Here is an 18249-nt window from a genome sequence, read left to right on the forward strand (position 1 = left end):
CAAGTGTACATGAGCAAGTAGTCAGAGCACAAAGTTGTATTTAGTATAATGCTCGACCTCCACACAACGGTAGCCCATACCGATTATCCACCTCTCAATCGGAAGAGGTCATATGCCTTTGAGGTGCTCTGTCGAGCTTGTGTATCACGAACTGAGCAAGGTTACTACTTGCTCTATCGAGCTCGAGCGACTCGGAATAGTGTCCTGGACTTGCAATAGGCATTTGACAAATGGACAATCTGATGTCTTCGTCTGCCATGACCATAGGTCGTCCTGTCCTAAGTATACATGATGAAACCATTGCACCTACAGTGAGTCCTTCCATTGGATATCCCCCAAGGCTCAAGTAATGTTGAGTTCCAAGCGTGAAGGTTCCTCAATCCAAAATGGGAGGCCTTCCTCTGGGAGGCATGGGGTTAACGCGTTGTGGAGTTCATGTGGAGGGGTGAATAAGTTATGTGTTATTCAATAAGCTCTCACATGACCATAGGCCACTTTATGGATCTTTTTGATGATTCATTACACATCAATGAAAGCTTAATTATAAGAGTTAAGGCTAAAAAGATGAAGACAATGTTTAATGAACTAATTGAAGTAGATTTGGCAAAAAGTCATGTGAGTTAGTCAACCTACTTCAAACAATTGATGAGCTTAATTAGTCACTAAAGATTCATGTCTATGCAGTAGGGACAATTATCATGTGTCGGTCCAATTTTGACGTTTATTTGGATTGTAATTCTAACATAAGAGCATCCACAATGCAAGAGCGTTATAACGCCTTCCACCTCATTAAAGAGCATGAGGTCTACTGCCACATACTCATTATAATATCATACCACCTCTTTCACCCACATTCCTATTAACATTAACACTCATTATTTATGGGTCCCACCATCCACTCAATCATCTTAAAATTATATATATTTATTATTATTTTTAATAATAATCTTACTTTTAAAATAATAATTTTACTATTTTTAAAAAATAATATTAAAAAGTGGGTGTGTCTTATGATAATTAATAAATGGTTAAAATTACAAAGTTAAGAAAATAAAATTTATTTAAAATTGGCATGTAATTATAAAATTGAAATACAACAATAACTTAGAATAAACCACACTATGATGAAATTAAAAATAACATATGAAATATTAATTCACGGATTATTATTGTACCGCCCCAAATATGCTCAACTAAGTCGGTGCAAAGTTGTTGATGAACTTGAGTGTCACGTAGCTCAAAATTTGTCTGAAGATAATCTTGAAATCCTCGATTTGAGCCATGGATAAGTTGTGCGGGTTCGTCACCTTCATCATTGTACCAATTTGTCACGTGAACTCCCTCATCCTCAACAATCATGTTATGCAAAATAATGCATACTAACATGATTTATTTTAACTTTTTCCTATACCAATAATGAATTGGACCTTTGACAATCGCCCATCGAGATTGGAGCACCCCAAATGCCCGTTCGACATCTTTTCTTGCAGGAAAGTTAAGTCCGCGATATGTGGGACCATACAAAATTCTGAATAGGGTTGGGAAGGTGGCTTATGAGCTTGAGTTACCTCCAGAAATGGCCGCTATTCATAATGTGTTCCATGTATCAATGTTAAAGAAACATATTCCGAATCCGGACAAGGTGATTGAGCCGCAAGCCGTTCAAATCCAGGAGGATCTGAGTTACGAAAGTAAGCCTATACAGATCCTGGAGCGGGATGTCAAGAGGTTAAGGAACAAAGAGGTTCCTTTAGTCAAGGTCTTGTGGCGAAATCAAAGATCGGAAGAGATGACATGGGAACGTGAAGATGATATGAAGAGGAAATATCCAGAATTATTCTAAGTTCGAGGACGAACTTTTCAGAAGGTATGGAGGATTGTAATACCCGCAATTTTCCTTAAATAATTCTTGGATAATAATGAATGATTGCTCTAAAGGAATTTAATTTCTAAATGTGTCTTGATGATTTAATGGGTTAATTTCATGTGGGCTTGCAAAAAGTAAAAAGAAAGAAAAAAATTAATGGAGGAGCCGGGGATTGATCCTTGGACCTCATGAATGGCAAGCCTAGTAGAAGCATGAGTTAACCAAATGTGCTAGCAAGTAGATCTTGTTAGAGACACATAGAGAAATAAATTTAAATGAGGAGAAAAAGGAAAAGAGGTTATAAATGGTAATTTCCAATTACTTTTCTCCATTATGTTTTTCCCGCTCAACCGAGATTTCCTTTCCTATATTGTGATTGCCGAAATTCTTAAGAGAAGAAAGGGAATTCGAAATTCGAATTCCAAATAATTACGGATAAGGAATAACTTCCCCCTAAATGGTAAGTTTAAATCATTTCTCCATCAATTCCTTTCCCCCTCAAATCTAGCTTTCCTTTCCTTAGGGGGCTTTGGCCGAAACCTTCATGGAGGGAAGGTTTGAAATTCGAACAAGGGGAGAAAAGGAAGGTGGTATTCGGTCAAGGGAGGTTTAGAGGATTAGGAAGGGAGTTTAATGAGTGTATTTCATGCCATGTTGAGGAGAGGAGAGGAAATGGAAACTCCACCTCAACATTTCCTATTGCAATTCCCTTATTGCCGAAAACTCTCCTCTTTTCCCTCATTCTTGTGACCGAAACTTGCTTCCCCTCTCCTCCTCTCCTTGTGACCGAGACCCCCAAGGAGATCCAAGTGGCCGGCGCCTCTCTACAAGCAAGAGGAAAACAACAAGAGGAGGGCTCTAAGGGAGTTGATTGGTAAGGGTTTTGTTTAGTCTTCTTTGGTTTTCTTTCTCTTCTCTCCATGAACTAACCTGGCCGAATATCCATGGATGGGTGATCTCCTCATCCTTGTTGTCAAAACAAGAAGACAACACCAAGGGCTAGAAAGGCTTGGAGAAAGGGAGGAAGAGTACCAAGGCAATAACCAAAAAGAAGGGTTTTTCCTCGCGGTTGGTAGAGTAAGACTCCCTCACCCTGCAACATGATAGCTTCCGATTGTTATTATGACTTCTTGGTGTTCCTAAATGTTACATGTTAAAAACATAAAGAAGTCTTGATTGATAACTTTCGGCCATGAAGTTAAAAATAGGGTCTAAAAGCATGCTTGCGTAAGTTGGGTTCTTTATTATACCATTTATGAGAATGTATAGGTAACGGGTTCGTTTCCATGTGATAAAGATTTAAAGTCTCATGCTATAAAATCTTTAAGTTTCGGCTATACCACACATGCTAGAGGATTTCAAAAGTGTTGGTTTAACATGCCATGATTTAGAAAAAGGAATACAAAATAAGGTTTTATATGGATGGTTTACATGTAAAGATTTTTATGGGATGTTTGGCATCATGCTTAAACCTAGCAAGGATTTGATGATATGTCATATGCTTTAAGAATTACTTTTATGGGATCTACTTCATGCTATGGGGGTTGTAAGGTTCGGCCAAGCCATGACAAGGAGGTTTGGATGAAGTTTCCAACTTGGTAAGGGTCCAAACATTATGCAACGAATACCTATAAAAGTATATGTAACCTAAAAGTTAATCAAGGGTTCATGAAGGGTGTAAGTTTCGGCCACCATGAAACAAAAGGGGTTAAGGGTAGTTCTAATCCTAACTAATGGCCTAAAAGGGTAGAGAAACCTTAACAAGAACCTAGAACATCAAATGGCTAAGCCTAACTCGAGGTTCAACCTTGTGAGGTTCGGCCAACCCTTATATTTTTCTGTCACTATATGTTTTAGCCACACATATATAAACTGTAGGTAAAGGTAACATATAGCCACAGATATATGACACCGTCACTAAAAGTTATAGGGACAGATATCAAATTATTGGTATATTTTTAAAACACTAGCTTGACAAAGTCAAAAAAACCAAAAACAAAAAAATAATATAAATAGTAAAAAATAAGTTCAGAAATGCGGACGGAGTACTAAGCGATGTCGGATGGGCCAAAAATGCGCCAGTACCAAATAAAGGTCTCTGAAAGAGCTTCGAAACACATCCGACTGTACCTCATTCTGATTTCCGAGTTAACACGACGTCAGAAAATACGTGGGAATTGAGCTCAAGCTCGAGCCTCTTATGGCTCGGCTCAGTTCAATTACACCCTTAATCCACAGGTCAGTTAATATGATCAATTAAATATTTTATTAAATTAAATACTCTTTATATACGTGTTTAATTTATTAATATTTATAAATATATAAATTATGAATTATTCATAAATAATATTTATAAATAATGTATACACGTAACCTTTGTGAATTATGATTATCAAGGCTATTTATAATTTTTAAAGTATTTTAAGAATAAAATTATTTATAATTTTTAAAGTGTTTTATAAATAAACAAATAAATGTTACAATGATTTTAAAAATTGACTAAATAAAAACTCTAAAGAATCCTGACCTAAAAGAAATCGTTCCGCTTCCTTTCTTTTTGCTCCGTCGCATCTCCCACACGCCGCCGTTCCGAAACTACCACGGCTCCGACCGCCGACCGCCGACCGCTATCCCCTTCACTCCGGTGAGTTATTCTCATTTCTACGGTTCTTCCCGGTTCGAAGTCCGCACGGCACACGGCGACGTAGAGTGCGCAGGATCATCTCTAGCCGCACTCTTCTCCTGCTATCCTGTCTTCTCCTCAGTACACTCTTATCTACGAGAGGGTCCGGCGAGGACAAGGCGCCGTGACTTCTGTCTTCTCCTGTCTTACCTGCTGGTACCATAGTCTGTAAGTATATAATTTCTTCAAAGCCTAAAAGGAGAACCATAAAATCTTTGTTTGTTTTTCCATTGTAATCTGTCTGCATCCTTAATAATGCTAAAAGGATCATCTCTAGCCGCATTTGTTTTTCCATTGTAATCTGTCTGCATCCTCAGTGAGTAGTGCACAACATCTTCTAACTCTTTTTGTTTGGTTGACAATAATCTATTTGTGAACAAAATTTAAAAAAAAAAGCAAAATCTAAGAATGTTTTTCAAGAAAAATGTTCAGTTGCGATCACTTGTAGGGAAAGGAGCCACTGATTAGTACTACAGGATTGCATCAGTTGCACATTTTGATCTTGGCTGTGCTTCATGTGGTAAATAGTGCTCTTATAATGATACTTGGAAGAGCAAAGGTGAATCTGCAATGACAAAGTAGTGGATTACATTATGTATCATTCTGAATAATTCCATAGCATTGTCTAAGGATGACTTAGTTTAGTTGTTGCAAAATCCACTTTGCAATTGCATTGATAACCTTCTTTTGTGCAGATACACAGATGGAAGGACTGGGAAAAGGATACGACATCGGCTGAGTATGCCTTTGCAAATGGTGTATTTTCACTATTCTTTGTTGTATCGTTGCAAGTCCATAAGTCATCATTCCATAAGACTTTGCCATCAATTATAACAATTTCCATTTTATATGCATGAGTTTACTGTTGTTCAATTTCTTCTTATCACGTACAACTGAATATGTTTTTCTCACTGAGTGACGTGCTTAATTCATATAGTCTATTAATCCTATTAATACGAATACCTCTAATATAGTCTATTGATCAATTGATGTTTATAGGCTCACTTGGCTCCAGGAACTAATTTTAATTTCAAAAGATACATCAAAAGGGATTTAGAGGATGACTTCAAGCAAGTTGTTGCAATCAGGTGCTTTGATTGCTAAATCTTGTTTTTTGTTCCAATCAAATTTCTAAAGATGGATTAGACAGAGAAGGATTGGAATATACATGTCTCTACATATTTGCTCACTACTGTTTGCTTTGGTTGTGTTTTTTGTCTGAGCAGTTCTATTTTGTGGGCTTCTGCTGTGATTATTTTGCTTCTAAATGTTCATGGTAGGTACACTTTTTATGTTGTAAACCAAGAAAATTCAAGTATCTGACACTTGATGATACTTAATATCTTATCAGGATGGCAGGAACTTTTCTGGGCATTGATAATTCCTCTAGTCGTAAACCTGAAATGCTTGACTAAAACCTGGTCACATGAACCATCATGTTGTTAGTGAGAAAAAACTCATCTTTGTTTTCACAATGCAGATCATTTTGGCAGTGGGAATGAAGCTACAGGCAATTATGGCAGGAATGGCCGTGGAGATTAAAGATAGGCAAACTGTGGTCCAGGGTATACCTTTGGTGCATCTCACTGACCAGCATTTTTGGTTTGGGCGACCACAATTCATTCTGTTTTTGATCCGCTTGGCCCTCTTTCTTGTAACCATGCTTTTCCCTCATGTCCTTACAGATGTTTAACTTATGATACTCGATCGAATGCAATAAAATTTTTTTTCTTTCTACTGGTTTTGCAGAATGGATTTCAGATTACATACTTCTTTTGGACATGGGTAAGCTACAGTTGTCTCTCTTTCATTTTTGCGTTTAAGCAATTAACCTTGATCTTAGCATTGTGCAGTATGAATTTGGCTTGGGGTCATGTTTCCACGAGGCATTTCACTTCATCATTGCCAGAATTGTGATTGGGTAAGCATCTATTAGTCTTCTCTTACAGGAGTAAACATTGATTTATTTTACATTCAAATTTCTCCTGCATTTCATCCTTGAAATGAGCTACTAGAGTCTCCATGTTCATTCTCATGGATTTTTCTTTTACAACGTGTATGTGCAGAGTCATAGGCCAAGTTTTGTGCGGCTACATTACTCTCCCTCTGTATGCACTTGTATCTGAGTATTGCACATGGAACATAATTCGGGAGAGAATCCAACAGACAAACTTTGAAATTTCTTCAGATGGGATCACACATGAAGAGATCCATATTCAACTATGTCAAGAACAGATGATTCATGTCTATCATATTTTGAAATTGTATTTTGTATGCTCCATATATATGTATTTTATGGGAGCATAATATAACATTTTATGTACTTTTTTAGATTTCATGATTCCGTTTATTTGTAATATTGATACATATCATTTTAGGATATGATTTACTTTTAATATAATTGGAGTCTTTTTTTAAGATGATTGTTATTCTTATGTAAATTTAAATATATAAATTAAATTTTAATTTTTAATTTTTTAAAATAAAATTGTTGTTATAATTTATACCCACAGAAAAATGTCATGTGGCTATAAGCTATACCCACGGAAAAAAGGTTGTGGGTAATTATCTAGTAATTATTTGTGACGGTTTTTAGTTCTGTCACTAAAACCTATAGTGACGCAATAAAATCCGTAGGTATAATTCGATGCATTTTCTGACGGTAATGGATACCGTCACTATATGTTACACCCACGGCAAAAAAATCGTAGGTAAAGGCACATTAAATATGACGGACGTAAACGTCCGTGGGTATAGGTTTTTGAGGTCTATACCCACGGTTTTCATGCTTTTACCTACGATTTTTTACCGTGGGTATATGGCATTTTTCTTGTAGTGAACCTAGGTAGGGGACCCAAGTAATGGTTTGAACCTACTCTAATAGGTTTTAAATACGACTTGAGGTTCTCGTATGATGTTAAAATAGATAAGGGTTCATAAGGAAAGCAAAGAAACTAAAGGGGACTCCGAGATGATTCGACCGACCTTAAGAGATTAGGGTTTTGATTGGGTCTAGAGTTCTTATGCAATCAACTATGAAATGGGTAACCTTAGTTAAACTTATTACGTTCCAAGTAATAAGAATGACAAGACCCTAAGGGAAAAGGTAACCTCGGAGGGTCGCTTAACCCTAAGAATCAATGTGGGTATCCATGATATAAGGTTCATGACGTGAGTTTATCTCATGTTAATGATACAAGACGAAAATCATGAGATGTTATAACATACAACATGAAATGATGTCCAAATGTTCATCACGTATAATGGATGATGAATGATGAAATGACAAGGGGACATTCATATTGAAATGAAAGAAAATGAAAGTATATGCATTAAATTATTTTAATGAATGGCTTGTACCGGAACCCGAAAGGGGTCCAAGGGATGGCCACCTAAAGAACGGCTCTAGGTCGAAAGACAAAAGACCTAGTAACCGAATAGTCGAGACTTGCAACCTCGTACTATTTGGAATGGCGCGCAAGAAATGAATGGGTACAAGCCAGGGATCCCTAAAGAATGATAAGAATGATTAATTTCACTTATTATGTAATAAGTTTTCAAAGGCATGTGCATTATACTTATGCATATTATGACAATGTAGAGTTAAGGAAGTTACAAGTGCTAAATGTTTGTGAAATGATATGCTTTGATGTTGATGCTTGCTTTTATCATGTAATATTCATATGCTCGGATTAACGACTTGGTTTTGGTGAGTAGGAAAGGAGCTTACTAAGCCTTGTGCTTACAGTCTCTTCTTTCTCATGTTGCAGAACCAAATCAAAGACGTTAGGGAACGGGAAGCAGCCGGACAAGGCCAGATAAAGATGTGTGTGGTGGTGCCATAACCGACGAACATGAAACCTAAACATTGCATGCTATATGACTGTATTAATTACTATTGTTTTAAGACTTATGATGTCATGTGATTGATGATAGAACCTTAGTAATCTAGACAATACCTGCATGCCTTTAAAATGTTTAAGTATCACGTATGAAGCTTCTATTATGTCAAATATTTTCCGCTGCAAAATTTTAGAGCTTTCGTATGTGATATATACTATGTATGTATGAAAAAAAAATAAACCCCGTAACGTCCGTCAAAGGCTCTGGTATGGTAAGGACGGGCGTTACACGGCCCAGGCTTAATGGTCTTCTGTTTGTGCACACGCCCGTGCCCTATGAAGCACGACCACAAGCTGAGTAGACACGGCCGTGCCTATGAGGCACGGCTCTGTCTTGCCTTGTCTTCAATTGTACTCCGTTTTGCCCGTTTTTGCTCCATTTTCCACCCTGAAATATGTAAAAACATGAGCAGATCTCCGAACTAGGAAATGCAAGATATGTGCCTAAATGCATTTATAAGGAATGCAATGCACACAAGAATTTAGCAATAAACTCAGAAAGATGTACAAATAAAGCATAAATACATATATACATCCTACGCACATCACACACAGGGAGATTGCTTTGTGGTCAACAAAGAGCCCTGAGCATGTGTCAAGGGGGAGATTTTGAATAATAATAACTAGTTCTTCAAAAATACCTATTTTAAAAAATACTTTTGAAAACTATTTTGAAAATCAAAATTATATTTTTACAAAAACTGAGTTTTCAAAAATCAATTTAAAAGACTTATAAATCATGTGGAAATTTTTTTTAATCTACTATGGTCTTTCAAGAATTGTCAAGACTTAGGCGTGACCATAGGCATTACCATTATTGTTGGTGTAAGAGAGAATGGACTTAAAAATATGAAATCTTTTTGATGTATGAAAAGGGGGAGAAGGGACCTTAAGTTAATAATATATGATAATATAGATTTCTCCCAGAAAGTTATATCCTGACCTATATTAACTTAAGAAATTGTCAAACATCAAAAAGGGAGAGATTGTTGGTGCAAGATGTACTAAGATCTTGCCTAGAGTTTCGATGTTTGACAATACACCTAAGTCTGGTCATTTTGACCAAGGAGTGATCCAAACAGGACTTGATGTTTGGATGTGTGGAAGTGAGCGAGAAGACCTAGTCGGTTAGACTAGGCAGTGGAAGTCTTGATCTGGACGATCAGGCAAGGGAAGTCCTGGTGAGTGAATCCTAGTTGTAGGCTGGGCAAGGGAAAGTCCTAGTTGTAGGCTAGGCAAAGTGAAGTCCTGATTTGGAGGATCAGGCGAAAGTCTTGGCAGAGTCAAGTGCACCAGGTGAAGTCTGGGCTGGTCTAGGTGACCGAGTCGCAGCAGAAGTCTGGGCTGGTCTAGGTGACCGAGTCGCAGCAGAAGTCTGGGCTGGATCTGGGTGACCGAGTCGCAGCAGAAGTCTGGGTTGGTTAGAGAGAACCGAACCGCAACAAAAATCCTGGGGGGCGAGGACAGAGCCGAGCACAAGTCCAACAAGTCTGGAGGACTTGGTTGGCATGAATTCTCCAGAATGGAGTGGGTTAGACTAACCCAAGATTTCGGTAGAAATCTGAAGTTAGACCCACTAGGTAAGGCTTTAGGTTGTTTTGTTTGCTTGCTTGTATGCTTGTCTTGCAGGAACCAGGAGCTGGAAGCAAGAGGGAAAAGCAAAGGTGAAACAAGCAAAGTCAACTCAAAGTCAAGCTCAAAGTCAACTCTGGTCAAACTTGAGTTGAGTCGACTCAACTGGAGATTTGAGTCGACTCGGCAGTGGAGTCGACTCAGATAGGGTTTTGAGTCGACTCAGGCTGACGCAGAGTCAAAGACTTATCGCAGTTGACGCCACATCAACTGGAGTCGACTCAGAAGGCAACTTGAGTCGACTCAGACAGGATAACAGGCGGAAGCGATAAAAGTTGATCTGCCACGTCAGCTGGAGTCGACCCAGATGGGCATCTAAGTCGACTCAAGACCAATATATAAGGAGGCTTCGACCAGCAGCTTTAAAACATCAATTCATACGACTTCCTTTCCGACTAGTGGTGCTTCGGAACGCGAACAAGGCCAGACGCTTGCAACCGGGGAAGATCCAGGAGGAGTGCGCGGCGCTCAGGACTTCCAGAACGGCAAAAGTGTTTGAGTTTTTTATTTCTGTCTTACTTTCAATTACTTATTTTGATTGTTATCTTTGGACTGTAAGACGGGTTTCTCCACCTCCAAACGACGTTCGGAAAGGAGACCACTAGTGGACGGGCGCCTCCCAAATTAGGCCTTGGATGTACTAACCCTGGGGGGTTAGGAACCAAGTAAATCCCGCGGGTCCTTCTGTGTTTTGTTTTTTAATATCCACTGCTTAGTTTTGATAGATTTAATCGAACGAATAGAAAAAGCTACACGCGCTATTCACCCCCCTCTAGCGCGTACGTCGATCCTACAAATTATTATAACAATAATGCATAATAACCTCGACATAACCGAGGGTTCCAATCACACATTACATCCATGCACAACACAATCATACACATCACAATTTAGGTCATAATAGTTGGAACTAGGAATCCTGCATCTACAGAGTAAATATATTTACAATTCCTATTATTATCCTGCCTAAATTTATGTATAAAAAAACATATAAATTAACTGAAACCAAACACACAAAATCTTAATCAATGCTCTGATACCATTGATGGGAGCCTGAAATTCCGTTTCGTTGAATTCATGCAAGATAAAAAATTTTCAGAAATGGAATCCTTTCAAGCAGCCATCATATTCGATCAACTAGGTGCTTGATCGATGCATAAGCTCATTGGGCTCTTGTGTTGGTATTCAAGATCCATATTTATGAAAAAAATAATTTCTACATCAGAAAATAAATTGTACCTTTCTTCTTGAGATTGTGTAGGAATCTTTACCCAAAGACCTCTTGATCTTTTGCTGTATTCTTCTCCTCTTCTTGGACGTTGTGTGGGCAACGATCCTCCAAGATTACTCCACCAAAATTTCTTCCTTCTATCCGATGGCAAGCAAGAGAAAAAGCTTTCTCTTCCACTTCTTCTTCTCCTTCTTCTTCTTGACCGCCGACCCTAGCAAAGGGGAAGGGGCTTGGTTGTGGGCCAGCCCTAGCATAAGGATAAAGGGAAGGAGGCTTGGGCAAACAAGGGAGGAGGAAGCCTAAGGGGCGCCGGCCCTAGCAAAACAAAGGGGGAAGATCCTTCTTGTTGCCGCTGACCCTAGCAAGGGAAAAGAAAGATCTTGTGTGTTGTTTCCCTCTCGCAAACTTCCCTTTTTATTGTTATGCCATCTTAGAAAATTTAGAAAGAATCTAACAAATTTTTCTTATCTAGATTTAGTTAGAAAAATCTCTTGATAAGATTTTGTTAGTTTCTTTAATAAATTTCTTTAACAAAATTTTGTTATTATCCTAACAAAATATCTTAATAAAATTTCATTAATTTCTTAACAAATTTTCTTAATTAAGTTTTGTTATTTTGTTAACAAAATTTCTTAACAAAATCATATCAAAATTTTGTTTACGATTTAGAAGAAATAGAATTCTTAATAGAATTTCATAACAGAATTTCTTAACAAAAATTCTTAATAGAATTTTTCATTCTTAACAGAATTTTAAAAATTCTTAACAGAATTTCCTAATAGAAATTCTTAACAGAATTGGGTATAAAGAAAGATGACTTCTCTACGCCATGATAAATGGCACGGCCGTGCCTCCTGACCGCGGCCATACTGGGTGCTCTGCCCAAACTGCAGACCTAACTTCGAACCAACATAACTTTCGGCTCAGAAGGAGTTATAGGTCGGTCTACCCACCAAATTGAAGATAATTTAAAGCTCTACAACTTTGGTTCAGAGTCCAATTGAAGAAAACCAGGGTTTATTGGGTGAAAAATCCATTGAGGCGGAGCCTTATAAACTAGGAAAATCTGGGCAGATTTGGGAGAGTATATAAGTGGAAAATAAACCCAATCTTGGGTTATCTTGGGCTATTCTCCAAACCCTAGGTCTTGGCTAGGGGAAAGGTGCCTCCCCACTCTTGGGGAGGCCCTAAACACTTCATCTCCACCAATCCATCCTACACCGGAGCGAGAAGATCTTCAACGGATGCCCACGCTTCAAAGATAAGTCTTTCCCTCTTTGGTGGTTGATGTTTTTCATGTATTCTTGTTGTAATCTTCTTGTAATAGAGTAGATCTTTGAGTTTAGGATGTAGGATGAATATCTATGTGATGATGGTGATGTATGAATTAGTTTATGTCAATTTTCCTATTTAATGAAGTGTTTACATTTGTTTCATGTACTATGTGCCTTGAATGTGTTTGATGAAATGTTTATATGAGCGCATATGCATGATTATGAGGGGTAGATTACTATGTAGGGAGATCCTAGGATCGTATGCCCGGGGCATCTCGTGACAGGAGGAATGTCTTTAAGTGGTAAACCCCCATGATCGCTTGGACTAGTCGCCTGTAAGCAAATTGTTGGTGCAATCTTTGCCCCAAGTGCATTGAGTTTCAATGTTTGACTAAACCATGTTTAAAGTTAGGCAATACTTGTGATCTAACATGTGTGATGCAAGTTTGCAGGAAAGTCCAAGCGTAGTCTTGGCAAAGGAAAGTTCAAGTGGGAAATCTTGGCAAAGAAAAGTCCAAGTGGGAAGTCTTGGCAAGGAAAAATCCAAGTGGGAAGTCTTGGCAAGGAAAAGTCCAAGTGGGAAGTCTTGGCAAGGAAAAGTCCAAGTGGGTAGTCTTGGCAAAGAAAAGTCCAAGTGGGTAGTCTTGGCAAAGAAAAGTCCAAGTGGGTAGTCTTGGCAAGGACTTGACATGACGAAGCTGATGGAAGCATCTCAGGCTAATGCAAGGATGATGGAGCATCCAGGGAAGGCACGAGGCTATGAGAGGTGTTTGAAGGCCGAGGTCTAGGTCAAGAGAAGCTGAAATGAGATTTTTCAGCTTCACAAGTCGACTGGCCCTGCCAACAGTCGACTGCTCATAAATTAGACGCACACAGAAAAATCAGTCGAGCCAGAGGAAGACAGGAGTCGACTGGGTAGTCGACTGGTGTATGGTGAGTCGACTGATGCCAGTCGACTGGTCTTGGAACAGTCGACTGCTATTTGAACGTTGGCGAAGATTGGCAAGCATTTAATGCGCTTTAATGCGAGATTTTATTGCCGATTGAAGCCATCAGTCGACTGGCCCTGCCAGCAGTCGACTGATGACGAAGAATTATAAAAGAAGCCTGCTCGAGATCAACTCCAGAATTCTGCTATTCTTTCATTACTTTGTGCTTCTTTTGAGAACGTCTTTGTTCTCTAATCTTTGCTTTCTTCCTCTCCTCTTAAACACTATTTCATATCATTCTGCAAGAGATCGAAAGAGTTGTAAAGGTTTCTCCGCCTTCGAGGTTTTCGAGAAGGAGAAGATTCATAGTGCATCGGGTGTGTGCATGCGTGTGGATCCTTGGATTAGTCACCTCTGCGGAGGTGGATACCAAGTAAACAAACCGGGTTAGCGTTGATCTATTGTTTTCTCTTTTATATTTTGCTTCCGCTAATACTCTTGCAGAGAAACAATCAAGAAGAATCGAAAAATGCTATTCACCCCCCCTCTAGCGAACCAACCGATCCTAACACAAATATGGTCACTTGGACGTTGTGACCACCCACTTCTTTCTCCAGTTGCCTGGTAGACCTCAACTCCAATGATCGAAGGTTTTCTCTAGCTAGTCACCCGAGCTTCCTCCCCATCGCTTGGAACCGTTGAACCTTGCTTCCCTACATTAGTTACACGTAATTAGTACGATATTAATTTTAACTTTAGTCGCTCGTACCTTGGCTAGATGTTCAGCTTTCAACTGACCCATCTAGTTGATTTGCCAAATCACAACTCCCAACTACCTCCACTTGGACTTATTTTACCATGCCACTACTCTCAGCTGTTTCCACTGTAGGATCGTTTAAAGCGCTAGAGGGGTGAATAGCATGCTTCACTTTTTCACTCGTTTTTGAAAACTTATTTTGAGTACGCATCGAAAAATAGAAAACTAGAACACAAACTAAATAACATGTTTCTTTTTACTTGGTTCACAACCTCTGGTTGCTATTCCAAATTTCGCAGTCCTTGACTACTTCCGATAAGCAATCCACTAAAAGATTCTTTCTCGCAACGAGAAAGAGTCTTTTCATTTGCAAAAAGAGGAATGGTAACACGTTTGTCATTTTTAGAGAATATATGCACAAAAACAATTAAAATAATGCTACTAGTTACTAACAATGATTAAAGGCTTAAGTACGATGTCGGTGTAGTGACTTGGCATTGTAGTAATGTTTCGAGAGCGTGGAGCACATGAACAGCATAGCAGAATTGTCGTAAATGATGTTTCGAAAGCTCTGTTCGCGGGTGCTTTATGGAGCAATCTGGACACCTGGACCCCTTTTAGGCACCCCCACCATGTTTATCCGATTCGTTGTAATCGCTGACTTAGCCATCTCCGGTCGTCTGGATCCCTTCTGAGGGACTGGAGTGCTCACGTACAGGATAAAACTTGGCTTCACTGCATATTATCCTTCTCCGAGTGCCTACATCCCTTCTAAGTGCTTGGAAGTTAAAGTGTCCTGGCCAATCGGGACTTGCCACCTCATCCGCCTCACTGACACAAAGAAACCCTGTCCAGGCGCTTGGAACTAATAGGGACGTCAGGACCATCTGGGTGCCCGGATCCAATAGGGGCGCCCGAAATCTAATTTTTTTGAATTTCCTTTAAGCTTACTTTCCTGCATCAGAGAGTTAAAACAATACAAGTATAATGCAGAAATTTAAGTTTAGATAATTTTACAACTGCCTGATCTTGACTTTCAAATTTTCAGTGAAATCCTAGGTTAGACCAACACCTACTGTTCCCTTAAAGGGAACGCACCCTCACCTACTCCTATAAGGAGAGTTTACCTTTTACCAAACATCCAGTCCTCTAGACTTGTATCTAATCCTCTTATCCCTAGGATTTTCTTTCAATATTCGATCCTCACTGACCCATCGACCTGCTAGACGTCTGGTCCACTAACCCCCCTAGACTTCCCACCTGGTATCCTCGATCTGTCAAGTTTTCCTTGCCCAGTCCCACTAACTAGGACTTCATGCTTAGCATCCAACTAGAGCTTATCTTTCCTAGTCTCCAACTAAAACTTTCATGTGCTACCTGCACATTTAGATTAGCTCATCAATACACAACATAATCTTAACTTAAATTCTTTGTCATTATCAAAATATAGACTCAATTATCTAGTGCTCCCTGTACCAACATCCACTTGGACTTTATCCTACCTAGTTCTTAACTAGGTCTTTTTTGTTAGTTCCCAACCAAGACTTTACCAACTACTTGGTTCCCAACCAAGACTTTGCATTTGCCAAACTTCACCAAGACTTAGCTATTTTTCTGATTCCCAACTAAGACTTCCATCTATCAAGTAGTCTGTTTTACTTGACATAAAATCATTAGTTCACAATAATCTAACTTTACACTTAGTCATGCATCAAAATACTGGATTCATTGCAGTGCAAACAACGCCAACATATTCATCTATGCACATCATAGAACTTTGGTTATTATGAGGAAATATACTAAGAAGAGGGATATTGTGAGGCCTGGGGTGACTAGATTTGCTATTATTTTTGACCTTGGAAAGTCTCAAAAGCAAGAAAGATCAATTGAGACTTATATTTACATTCAAGGAGTGGATAAAATTAAAGAGTAGTATGAAGAGGAAAGCAACGGAAGTGACGATAACAAGTATCACTTTTTGGAATGGTGTTTCTTTGACTTTGAATGTTTTCACTTCTTTAGTGAAAGTTTTATTTAACGATGACAAAAAGCCCTCAATGATCTTTTTATTGGGTGCACTTAAACAAGTCAAGAATGATATTAGAAAGACTTTTAAAAAAAGAAAATGTTATCCCTATTTTAAAAATTATTGATGAGAAGTCTAAGGGTAGACTTAATAGTCATTTGCATTATGTCGCTTACTTGTTGAATCTGATTTTTTACTTCAAAGATCCAAGCATACAAAATGACATCAATGTTATAAATGAGTAGTTCTTGAATTGGGTTAAGAGTATTTTTCCCATCGACGAGGATATGTAATCCACCATTTCTAATGATGAATTGTTGAAGCATAAAAGTAAATCCAAAAACTTTGGAAGGAAAATGGTAGTGCGACATATGAGATAGATGTGTATCATGACTTTAATCCGGATACATTTCTTTCTTTTATTTCTATCTACTAACATACATATCTCTTTTACCTTTTTTTATTTATTATTTTTTATCTCTTTACTTTTTAAAGTTGAATGGTGGTCCAGGGTGACACTCCAAACTTTAAAAAAATGACAATGAGATTTCTCTTTTTGACAAGTATCGGGATGTGAAAGAAATTAGAATCATTTTAAAGGATAAATAATAATTCATAAATTATGTTATATATTCTTTCTTTTTATTAGTTTTTAATAATTTTCTAATTGTTTAGATACATACTAAGAAAAGAAATAAGCTCGAGACATCAAGATTGAAAGATCTTGTATATGTCAAATTCAATGCCAATCTTATAAAGAAGAAGAGTAAAAGAGAAATAGATGGAGATTTGCTTCCATCCTCTCGAGCTAATGAATCTCAAGATTGACTTATTGATGGTAGTGATGAAGATGAGATCAAACTGGATTCGAGGCTTACTTGGAGAATGATGATAAAGACCTCAAGAGCGGATGAAATGCTACCAAAGAGCGCAAGTAACATCCTCATTAGAGAACTTGATAAGAATTTAAAACATCGAAGGAGAAGAATGAGAAGATATTGATTTTGATGATGATAAAAGAATTATGGATATAATTGATGATACATGTATAAATAATTTAGAAAATTAATTATGTTTCATGTAACCCTTATTAAATTATTGTCAAGTTGGATTTAATGTATTTTAAACTTAGATTTTTAATAAAAATAATGATATAATTTTTTAATATTAATATAATGATGACTTTTTATTAATTATCTTATTAGGTGCATCTATATATTTATTTATATCTTTTATAAATTATATTATATAAAATTTATTTATACATAAACATCATACAAAATAATGATTATTTATAATATTATATATAAAAAATTCAATCGCTTAAGTGGTCTCGAGATAAATGATCGTTCGATTAAGTTAACGTTCCGCCATCATTTACCATCATTTACAACACTGAAACCATCTAAAATAGCTAAAGTTAACCATGAAGCATAATTTTCCAGAATTATGTACAATTTCAAAGGCCATGCAAACATTTAAAGATCCTTGGAACATTCTTTCCTTCAATCTCAGAGTCAACATGCAAGGCATATAACCAATCAAATAGCATCCAAATGTGCCCAAAAAAACAAACCGAGCTCGAGCTCGAACTTTTACTCAGCTCGGTTCGATGGGCACGAGACATACAGGCTCCTGCTGCTGCTGCTGCTGCTGGTGAGGAGGATGCACCTATTGCTGCAGATGACCCTGCTGCTCCTGAGGGAGTTGCAGCACCTGAGGATCTATTCCAGTTCCTGATCCAGCTCCAGGACCCTCTGAGGATCGCCTCACACGCATGGAGCAGCGCTTTGAGGACTTATATGGAGAGTTCTTGTCTTTCAGACAAGACATTCGTGTAGAGCTCCAGACCATGAGGCAGGAGATTCTTGGTGCATTGCGAGGACAGCAGGCACCTCAGACTCCATCAGCCTCTTCCTCAGGATCCTCCTCCTCCAGCTACTGAAGA

The 18249-nt window shown here is 38.1% G+C and overlaps 1 protein-coding gene across 1 annotated transcript; it reads left to right on the forward strand.

Moving 5' to 3' along the window:
- Positions 1-1576: 1576 nt before the first annotated feature.
- LOC141815126 (MLO-like protein 10) lies at positions 1577-18142 on the forward strand. The gene is made up of 11 exons (XM_074703073.1): positions 1577-1759; positions 4999-5109; positions 5246-5308; positions 5550-5638; positions 5777-5826; positions 5902-5942; positions 6031-6204; positions 6300-6335; positions 6404-6471; positions 6617-6794; positions 17933-18142. Exons 1-11 carry the CDS (start codon positions 1577-1579, stop codon positions 18140-18142), a joined length of 1203 nt encoding a protein of 400 aa, XP_074559174.1.
- Positions 18143-18249: the final 107 nt, after the last annotated feature.

Source organism: Curcuma longa, chromosome 21 (assembly GCF_044706935.1).
Source record: "Curcuma longa cultivar G26 ecotype Majalengka, Jawa Barat chromosome 21, ITB_CL_G26_1.1, whole genome shotgun sequence".
Classification (NCBI taxonomy): domain Eukaryota; kingdom Viridiplantae; phylum Streptophyta; class Magnoliopsida; order Zingiberales; family Zingiberaceae; genus Curcuma; species Curcuma longa.

What these genes read in the sequence shown, in the direction of transcription:
- LOC141815126 (XM_074703073.1), top strand. Translation starts at nt 1,577, where the DNA reads ATGGCCGCTATTCATAATGTGTTCCATGTATCAATGTTAAAGAAACAT. An exon ending in AGTATGCCTTTGCAAATGGT is followed by an intron (nt 5,309 to 5,549) that starts GTATTTTCACTA and finishes TGATGTTTATAG; the next exon opens with GCTCACTTGGCTCCAGGAAC. An exon ending in AAGCAAGTTGTTGCAATCAG is followed by an intron (nt 5,639 to 5,776) that starts GTGCTTTGATTG and finishes TTGTCTGAGCAG; the next exon opens with TTCTATTTTGTGGGCTTCTG.